The sequence below is a fragment of the Hevea brasiliensis genome, chromosome 8 (assembly GCF_030052815.1).
Source record: "Hevea brasiliensis isolate MT/VB/25A 57/8 chromosome 8, ASM3005281v1, whole genome shotgun sequence".
In the NCBI taxonomy this organism is placed as follows: Eukaryota; Viridiplantae; Streptophyta; class Magnoliopsida; order Malpighiales; family Euphorbiaceae; genus Hevea; species Hevea brasiliensis.
Genome location: NC_079500.1, coordinates 92130214 through 92141372, shown reverse-complemented (window position 1 = coordinate 92141372; position 11159 = coordinate 92130214). Strand labels below are relative to the sequence as shown.

At 27.8% G+C, this 11159-nt stretch overlaps 1 protein-coding gene across 1 annotated transcript; it reads right to left on the bottom strand.

The window, feature by feature from the left end:
• Nucleotides 1-431: 431 nt before the first annotated feature.
• Nucleotides 432-10686, bottom strand: LOC110641288 (uncharacterized). Its single transcript, XM_058150805.1, has 4 exons — nt 10427-10686; nt 6586-6746; nt 3719-4149; nt 432-1061 (listed from the first exon to the last, which is right to left on the bottom strand). Exons 1-4 carry the CDS (start codon nt 10684-10686, stop codon nt 432-434), a joined length of 1482 nt encoding a protein of 493 aa, XP_058006788.1.
• Between the last annotated feature and the right edge of the window lie 473 nt (nt 10687-11159).

Genomic DNA, 11159 nt, shown 5'->3' with positions numbered 1-11159 from the left:
CCTTTTGTACTTTTTTCTCTTTAAAATTATATTAGACAAAAATTAATTGGGAAATTATATAATTCTCTCCAGTCTTTTCTTTTTAAATATTTTAAAATTTTTTTATTAAAAGATATAAAACATATTTTAATATTATTTAAAATTATATATATATTTTTTTTACTCTCTAAAGAAAAAAAAAATAGCTATTTCAACTTTCCTTCTATTTATGAAGTTAACAAAGGTTTGTTTAGATTATCATATTGTAACAATAAACAACATATATGAATATAACTTAGACCACATGTTTGACATTTATTTTGTACAATAGTAGAGCCAATACAATCATATGAGCAGGACATTATTTTCTCACTTTTAGAGGGATAGAACTCAATGAAGAGTGATAATGTTGCTTTCTTAACTGATACAGTTTAAAGGATCTCTAGCATTTCCTATGCAGAGCCAGGATCTTTTTCGAACAGAGGCTTCATTTTTTTATTAAACATGCCTGGTCCATATGTGGATGTGAAAATATCAACAAGGAGAGGAAATTGCAAAAATATGAAAACTGCAACTGGAACACTAGCCATCAAAACAATAGGAATGATAAGTCCCAAATCTCCATCAAGCATTATTATAAGAGTAGCACAAAATGCAATCATCATGGCTGCAATAGAGAGGAAAAGGGTAGAAAGACCAATGATTAACTTTTTAGGCAATAACTCGAGAAAATCCTCTTCTGCATAACGTGAAGTCATGATTCCTAAAAACGTTAATACTGAAGTAGAGGCCGCAAATAGAGAAACTGCATCAGCTGTTATGAATAACTTGAATGCCTTTTCACGTAAAAATATTGGATAGCCGCTATCTTGAATGTTACCTCCAGGAACAGTAAATGCAACAGAAAACATAATTGTAATGATAAAAGCACCTAAAACAGTACAAGAATTTGCAATCTCCTTTCTCCATTTCTCTGCTTCTTCCATTAACTGCTTATGGCTATTGGTAAACAATTGGCTAGGTTTTTCACCATAATTGTTGACTGCTAGCTTGAATGTAGGGTCTACAACACTTTCCACTTCCTACATTGAAACATTAAAGTATAAATATCTTTATGTTAACCAATTTAATTTAGTGTATTATGAAGTTAATAGATATTTGATATAATTTAACCATAGTTCACCTTATAGCTTATAAAACTATTTTCAATTATTCTGATAAAAATTATTCACTTATTAATAAGCTTAGTCATCCCCTTATTATAGCAAAATATTATTATTATTATTTTTAATTCATTCATAGTTCTATAAATATATATACACAAAAATATTAAACTCAATTATATTTTAATTCAAAAAAAAAATTTAAATAAAACTTTTCATGGGTAGATAACCATTTTATTTAAAATACTAAGAGATTAATAAATGAAAGGTGAAAGCTAAGAATTTATATGAGTTTTTTGTTACACCTAAAACAAATAAGTTTCCTCAAAGTTTTGTAGGTATAATAAATTGCAAGTCTATGATGATGATGATATATTTGGAACCAATGAAATTGTTAATTTAATAAAATTCTATTAAAATATTTTAGCTCTTATATACTAATACATGAATTTCCATTATTTTTGTCATTTCTTTTTTGCTTTTTGATGTGTGCCCGCAAGTGCACGGGTCACAGTAGTATAGTTTTAAAAAAAATAATATCGCTCCCACAGGGAATTGTGCTTAAATTGGAAATAAAAGGATAAACTAATTAGAATGGTAAAATTTAAAGATATAAAATGAAATTTAAAATTTAAGATTGGTATTTGAGGAATTTAAGCTAAATCAAACAATTAACTAAATTAATTAAATTAGATTACCAAAATTGAAATTGAAATTGCTATTTATGAAATTTGGAGGAATTAAATCTAAATTCAATAAAAATTAAAGTGATTCTAGAGATAGGATTTTCCATATTGTTTGCATGTTGTTTATCTCTAATTTAGCCGAACACATGAGAATTGTAATTTTGAGGGAAATCAATTCTTAGTTTTTTGAAACCTTTTTCAAGCATTTCAAAGTTGGTATTCATTAAATCAAACCCTGTTTTCACTGTATTTCAAACCTAACAAAAACCTAATTAATGCTCTAATTGATTTTGGAAAGTCCCCTTAATCCTCTTAGCTTATCTCTAACACCAAGAAAACTAAGTTTATGGCAAGATTATCTATCCCAAATATTCACTTTTCAGTCCATCTATTAAGGATTAAAACTTAACTTAATGAGGGCCTATTCATCAAGCAAGGCAACAAGCTCGGCAACAAGCTCACAAGCAATAAATCAAAATGTAACAAACCTCATTTAAAAGACTAAATCAATTCAAAACCATAATACAAAGTAATATTTACAAACCCATTTCTAGAATCTCAAATATCTACTCACAAATCATAGTTTCAAGTCAAACCCAAGTGTAGAAATGAAGAAATATTGAAAAACTCAGTAGAATGATGAAGTATTAGCTGCTGGAGAGTTGCAGAAACGTCCCCTGTTGCTGCCGCAAAATGGTTCCCGTGCTCCTCTACCTTTCCTTCTTTTCTTGCCAAAAATCTCTCTCCCTTTCTCCTTATGGAAAGAAATAGATAAATGAGCTTTTACATGGTTCAAAGATCTGCCCTAGAATGGGTAAAAAGGTGGAAGATTCTAGAGAAAGTGAGGTATTAAATAAGAGGAACGAAAATGCCACGTCAGCCATTTTCAGTAAAAACGACATAAGCTGAATCGGTTGTGTCGCGGGTTGTGTCGCAGGTTGTGAAACCTGCTACCTGAGAAAAACTGCATATTTGACAATCGACACAACCTGCGACATAAGCTAAATCGGTTGTGCTGCGCGTTGTGTCACTCTCGGCCTCTTTAACTCAACTTCAAAATTTTTGCAATTCAACTTTAATTTCTTCCAAATGGCTACTTTCATCAAAATACACCAAATTTCTCCAGATTTAACGTACAAAACAAATAAATTCTAAAAGTTAAACTAAGAAGTGTAAAATTGTAAAATTGACTAAATATATGTTAATATCTATAATAATAGCTATGAACAAGGGTAAATTATATGCAAAAATTATACCTAAATGATAATATAAAATGCATACATCACTTTCATATACTAAAATGACTTTTCTTTTCTACTGCTTGTGGTGAGAGTATATCCCATTTCTTCTTATCAAATTTTATTCTATAGTGGATTTGAAAAATTGTTTACAAAGTTTAAAAAAAGGCATATATAAATATATTATCAATATAAACATTTGATTGGAATTTAAATAGAAGGGCAAAAATGTTGAAGGCTAGCGCAGGGGGCTTATGGAGATAAGCAAAATTCTGCTTTACTTTTTTTTTTTTTTGCTCTGTTTTATGCAGCTTGTATTCTGTTCTCATGATTGAAGCTCTATCTTTTTGAGAAGAGTGATATAATCTGTTGTTATAATCTGTTGTTCATTTTCAGTTTTCTTGGATTCAGCTATCTCTCTCTTGGTTTGTGTTTTATGACTTTTGGACTCTTCCTATTAGAGTTGTGCTATTTGTTTTTGAATTGTGTCTATCATTGGAGGGCTTCTGGAGACTTGGTGTTAGTCCTGTCCACTGTCAGGTTCCTTCTCTTGTTTTCATAACTTCTTTAATTATTTTAATAAATTTGGCTGCTTGTATATATATATATATATATATGTAAACACTTGATTGAAGTTGTGAAGGAGGATTACCTTATACCATTGTAGCTCTTTTTGCATTTGCAAAGCTGCACCTGATATACGAGCTAGTAGATTTGGAGGTGCTAACTTGGCTGCAAGTTGTAATATGTTATTCTCATGCTCATAGATTCCATCAAGTAAAAAACGCTTCTGCTTGCCAACTGCATATACAAGGTTGTAAACTTTTGCTTGTCGAAAAAGTATTGCAGCATGAATGATGCCCTTTTGAAAATCAACTCGTTGATTCAATAAGGCAGGATTGGCTTTAATGATCTCAATAACTATTTCAATTATCCCATGCTCAACAGCTTTAAAGAGAGCCAAATCTACTACTATTTCGGGGATCACCAAATCAGGTATAGTAGAAATTTCTTTTGATATACATTGTAAAATTTCCAGAGCATAGGAGCGGGTCAACTTCATGTCATAAATTTGCTTCAGTTCTTCATTCAAAAGCAAATCAAAGGTAATAGTGAGAAAATTGATTAACTCCATTCACTTGCTGATATATATAAAAGCATTTATTTATTTTACCAAAAAGTTTCACAATAAATAAATAAAAAAGTAAACCTATGGCTAGTTCTAATTGGTTACTTTCGAGTAGTTTAGTTGTTTTACCTATGCATGACTTATTTATTTTTATTTAATATTATAATTTGATATTTATTTTTTATATTTTATATTTCAAAATCATATTATAAAATTTCTTTAATGCTAAAACTTTTATTTAATTATATTAAATATAATTGAAATTCCTAATAAAATTTTAAATAATTATATGCCTATTAAAATCAAATTAAATTTTTATTTTTTAAATGATAATTAATTATTTTTCTCTAAGCATTCATTCATAATAATATAACAATATAATATTTGTTAATATAACTACATTTAAAAAACACCATATATTATTAGAAATAATTTATCCATGATAAAAAAAATATAATAAAAGGTATACTCAAAGATAAAATCTTAAATATTTTGCTAATATTCAAGAAATAATAATAATAAAATTAAAAATTCAAATAATTTCCTAATTTATGATCTTTACTTTTACTTCTCTTGTTGTTATTATTATTATTAATAATTATTTTCTTTTGCAATCTTATGTTTATTTTTTTAAAATTGAATCTTTTATACTTCTCAACAATTACAAATTTTTATTATTTTCATTATAATATTTTGTATTTTTTTAAAATAACATTCATTTAACTATATTTTTTTTTCTAAATTCATTTAACTGTAAAAATTATTGAAAAGTTATACTGTTAATGGCATATCTCTTTGTTATGATCATTTGATTTTCAAACACTATATCTTTTATGGGAACATTTATTCATCAAAGCATGGTTCATTATATTATGTACACAAGGAGAAAGCATTTAAAAGACAGTTCATTGTTATAGACATAAACATTATGGATTTGAAAGGCAGAACATAATAAATAACTAAAAATATAATTGTACAAATTTAAAAAGTAGAGAACAATTAAATTACCAAAATAAGCAAGTGAAAATAGGGCTATTTTAATAAGCCATACACTTAATATTCAAAAGAAGTGAGAAATGAATTTATTTTTAAAGAATTAATAAAAAAATTATTTAATAGTAACATATATAAATACTATTTATTTTTAAAAGTTGGAATTTAATTATTAATAAATTATTTGTATATTTTTTTAAAATTAATTTTTATATACCAATTAAGAATAAAAAAGTAAAAAAAAAACAAAAATAAAAATTTTATAACATTTAAAAGAAAGAAAATAAATAAAAAGGAAAAAGAGATGATATGAATTTTAAAAATTAAAAAGAATAAACAGAATTTTAAAATTAACCAATGGCTAAGATCTAAGTAGATTTCAGTCAACAAATATTAACATTAGCTTAATAATCTGCTGAGTAAAATGTTAATATTCAATTTTCAATAGTCGAATAAAAAGTGTTATATATACTTAAAAACTTTATAATATTATTATCTTTATTTTTGTATTTTTTTATATAAAACATTGATTTATCATATTAAATATCAACTTTTTTATTTAAATTTTTACAAATTTCAATTATTAAAATTTTGTTTCACATAAAAATAATAATTATCTAAAATTATTTTTACTACATTTTTTTTTATGAATTCTATAATTCTTAAGTTTGTAATTTTAGATATTATAAGGCTCTCTTCATCATATTATAAATCTCTAAAATAAATCTTTTTTTAATTAAATTTTTGATATTATAAAAAGGTGAATTATTTTTTAAAAAATTATAGTAATATATTATTAAGTAAAAATGTTATTTATAAAATTTAAAAATTATTTTTGAAAATATGTCTTATATTTAAAATTTAAGAATTTTAATAATGATACTTTATATAAATTTTAAAATTTTTGTTATTAATAGAACATATTTTATATACATTATTAATTAAAATATATAAAATTAAATAAATTTAAATAATATTCAAATAGTGATAACCAAATCTGAAAGGGATATGAATAATTTTTTAAAAAATTTAATTAAATTCAAAATAAATTCAAGCACTAAAATTATTAATAAAATTTACCATACTATATTTCTATATATACATCAACCATCTTATTATAAAACTGCCTTTATCGTTGATATTAATTTCTAGCTAGCAATCAACCAAATTTTAATATTAGTTCTATCCAAGACTACGAATCAAATTCTTAAACGAAAGAATTTTTAGTTATGCATCTCGAAAAATGAAAATTAATTTTTAGTATGATACTGAAAAATTAATTATTTTTTAAAAGAAACTCTTTTGTAGATAAATTCTTTTGCTTTCTAATAAAAAACTAGAGCCTGGAGTTGTATTATCCCTTCGTTTAGAGGAGAGAGAAGGAGAATATAACATACCTTGTAGTAAAATATTGTTTTGCTGCATTTTGTCAATATTCTCCTCGATGGTTTTTCGAAAATCACTTGGAGGTGCAGCAGTTGGTTGGACTTGAATTCCTTCCATCAATTCATTAAACAACTTTTTAATCTCATCTCTCCATTCATAAATACAACTACACCTATGTCATAAAATTAAAAGCAAACTACTCAATGGTAATCTAAAACCTTGTTTGGCATTGAGTTTCAGAGTCTGGAACTATTTTTCTGAATAAAAGCACAATTTTAAATACTGTTGAGAAAAACAGTTTGGAAAAAGTCATTTTGTTATTTTCTTATAACTAAAACTCATCAAATTTAATTTTTAATTATTTTTTAATACTCTCTAACTAGTATAACTCAACTCAACTCAACTCAACTCAACTAAGCCTTTATCCCAAAAATTTGGGGTCGGCTATATGGATTCTCTTTCTCCACTCTGAACAATTTTGGGTTAAATCCTCAGAAATGTGTAATGCTTCTAGGTCATATTATACTACTCTCCTCCAAGTCAATTTAGGTCTACCCCTTTTTTTCCTTCTATCCTCTAACCTAATGTGCTCTACTTGTCTAACTGGAGCTTCCGTATGTCTACGCTTCACATGACCAAACCACCTCAATCTCATTCTCTCAACTTATCTTCAATTGGCATCACTCCTACCTTTTCTCTAATACTCTAATTACGGACTTTATCTAGTCTAGTATGGCCACTCATCCACCTTAACATTCTCATCTCTGCAACTCTTATCTTAGATGCATACGACTCTTTCAGTGCCCAACAGTAATTTAAAAAACTAATTTTCTCAACAGTAATTTCAACAGCAATACCAAACAAGCTCTACGACTACTTTAAAAATAAATTTGAAAATTTAAACTTTACCCATGTAAACTTTCCTTTTCTCTTGTATGGCAAATGGCTAAATTGAAAGTTAGCTATAATAGATTGGAAATTCCTAAATTTATTTTGATAATTAACTAAATATATATAGAATTAGAAATTTAAATAATAAAAATTAAAAGTTAAAATTATAGAAAAGGTCGATTATTTTCTTATCAACTTTTTTTTTTGAATTGGTTAAGAGCACACAAAAAGGAAAGGCACACCTTTTGACAAAATTATAGCAATTTTGTCACAACATACTAAGTCTTATATTCCTTACACATACGCTATTTACAACTGATGTGAGATATCAAAGAATTGGCCTGACCACCCGGTCTTCTTTTCAATTTAAACCAATTAAAAAGAAGGGGGAAAAAAAAAGACAGACAAAAGAGAGCAGAGGCTAACCAAAATATCCACCGTTTCCAAATGGGCAAGTCACTGCTACCCAGGAATAAATCACTCATGCAGCAGAAGTCAACTAGAGGGATACTTCCAGAACTGATTTTAGTAAAGGCTAAACGTGGGCAACGATGGAGCAACTCCAGTGAAATGTCTTGCGTTTGTGACATTGTCAAGGAAACAAAGGGGCAAGAAGCAAAATAAATATCTTCAACAACCTTTGTGTTCAAAAATTTATTCTGCATTATTTCTCACTTACAGTAAGCTTCAATCTTCCTTTCATTAGAATGTGAAGAGAAAAAATTTAGTCATTTTACAGAAAATAATTTTAATTATCTTATTAAAATATAAAAAAAAACTTAAATGCATAAAATAAACGTATAGTCACTAGTTTACCTACCACCGATAGCCATTATTGATCAATGATGGTGGTAGCCATTAACGAAATTGATAACAGTTGCTACAATTTCTAATTTTTATGTATTTTTTCTCATATTCAATAATACAACAGTAAAATATAAAATTTTTATAGTATATATTTTTAGTATAATTAAAGATTGAAATAAAATTAATATTTTTAATATACTCTAAATAGTAAAAAATAATTCCTTTTTTTAAGTATTACAACTAGATAATGAAAAATAAATTATTTTTTCAAAAAAAATTTCTTTGATAAATTTTTTTTCACAGTGAAATTATTTTGCCAAAAAAAAAAATAATGAAGCCGAATTATTCAATCTTACCAAACATTTTGATGTAAAGAGAGTAGATGAGAAGCCGAGCTCCGAAATATCCATTCTCCTGAGGTAGCCAATCAAAAGGAGTATTAGAGTACAGAAACCAAGTGGCATCTGATGTGTCCCAACCGCAAGTGCACGGGTCATTCAAGTAGTATAGAAAAAGATATCGTTCCCACGAGGAGTTGTGTTAATGATTGAATTTTTGATGTAAAATAAAATATGTTAAAATTGTATTTTAATCAAATTAATAAAAGAAATTTAGGAATTTGAAGCAGAAGATATGAAAATGCAAAACTAAATTCAAACAATGACTAATTTAATAATTCGCAAAATAAAGAAATTGATAATAATGAAAATTAATAAAATGAGATTAAACTAAACACTCAAAAGTAAAATTCCAAGCAATAATTGATGAAAGACGATTCTGGAGTTAATGGTTCATATTTAAGTCATTTTGGGATTTTTCCTAGCTAGCCCAATCCATGAAATTTATGGGTTTAAAGGAGATTAATTCTAAAATCCTTTGAAAACTCTTTCGAGTGAGACAAAGAGTGCCTTAATTAACTTAATCATACTTTCGTGGAGTTAAAATTAACCAAGACCCATTAGGTTCTTTAATCAATCTATTAAAACCCTCTTAACCCTTAGTCTATTTCTAGATCTAAGTTAATTAAGTCCAATTTCTTGATTAACTATCACTTGGTTTTCTCCTTTCGGTGCTTCAACCAAGGATTAAGAACATAACTTAATGGGGCCCTTCATTAAGCATGTGAATAAGCACACAAGAAATGGATTAAACCTCATAAATTCATTAAATTGGGACTAACCCAGTTCAAATCCACAAAAATAACTAAATATTACATCCCTTACTCCAAAATCAAAATGAAACTACTCACTACCCATAATGTCTACAAGATATTCTGAATTTAAATGGAAATAAAGCTCTAATCTAAACTAAGAAATAAAAAACTCAATACTAGAAATGTAGGAAAAGGTAAGAAGAGAAAGAAATCCCAAATCTGGTTGGAAATGGTGTGGAAAACTAAATGTGACTCTTCAGCTGCCCTTGCTCCTGCTCCTTTCCTTCCTTTCTTTCTTCCTTCCCTCTAAAATGGGAAATGAGGCTATTTATAGTATTTTTCTGACATGGAGCCCTAAAATAGTATGTTTGAGGAGAGATTTTCTGAGGGAATCTTCCGCCAGCTCATTAATGAATTCTTTGTGGGAGTGCATAAGTGGACTGCATAAGTCATGCAGTCCCTTATGCAGTTTTCGGCTGGTTTCTAGTTCACTTATGCGAAACTGCATGACTTGGTGCATAGGTTATGCACAATTCCGTGAAAGTGCATAAGGGAGGCGTGAATGTGCATAAGCTATGCAGTCTCCTTATGCACATTTCGGCAGGTATTGGAACAGTGATTTTTCTCCTTATGCAGATCCGCATAGCTTATGCGACAAGTTAGGCACAATTTGGTCAATGCATATTTCAGCTTGAAAACTTGTTTTTGACATCTTTGGCTGTAAAAGTCACTCCTCAATGGCAAAATTTCTTTTTAGTCCTTCAAAAACACCATTTTTCCTACAAAACAAAGTAAAAATTACAAATTAATCCAAAATTGATAATTATGAAAAACTAACTAAATAACTAATGAAAATTAACTAAAAGTGACTAATAATCAAATAAAATGGCTATGAAATTAAACCTAAATGATTATGCAAAATGTATGCATCAGCATCCCTATGGCCTTTGACACATGCAATCGTGATAGGCAATTGTCCTTGTGTTGGAATTGTAACCAACTTTTTGTTCTTAGTAATCAACAACTCCGCAATCCTAGTGGCTCCAATAGCAGCAGCAAGGTGTAGAGCAGTCGCCCCAAAACGATTGACCATTTCCAAGTCTTCTTCTGACATCAACCTCACTAGCTTCTCCACAAGCTTTATGTTCCCCGTTGAAGTAGCAAGATGAAGGGCCGTCCATCCCCTCCGTGTTATCTTTCTGTTTATTGCCTCTGGATGATCTCGAAGGAAGCTCTCAACAGCAAACAAATCCTCTTTCATTATAGCTTGGCATAGGGGCCGATATTTCATGCATTCATCGTCAATATTTTCTGCAATTTAAATAATTTATTAAAATTTTACCGGCAGAGTGATCCCATACAACACTTAAAAACTAACAATAATAATATAAAAATGTTTGGTATAATGAGTTGGTGACTGCAAAAATAAATATAAAATATAAAAAATTTTACAATTAATTTCAAAAATTATACAGAAAATAAATAATGAATAGAAAAATAAGTAGTCATTAATATTTATTATAATCATTGGTAAACTAAAAAATTCAATTTACATGGCCCAATGGCTCAATTAAAATATGAACTTTTCTCTCATACGAGGTGAATAACTCATTATATTAGTTCGCTGTCTTAAATCAAAATGAAAGTTTTCTATATCTCACTTTGTTTTGATTTTTTAAAATTCGAGAGAATTGATTCAAAGTAAGACGTAAGTTGAATATAATAGCCTTCTTA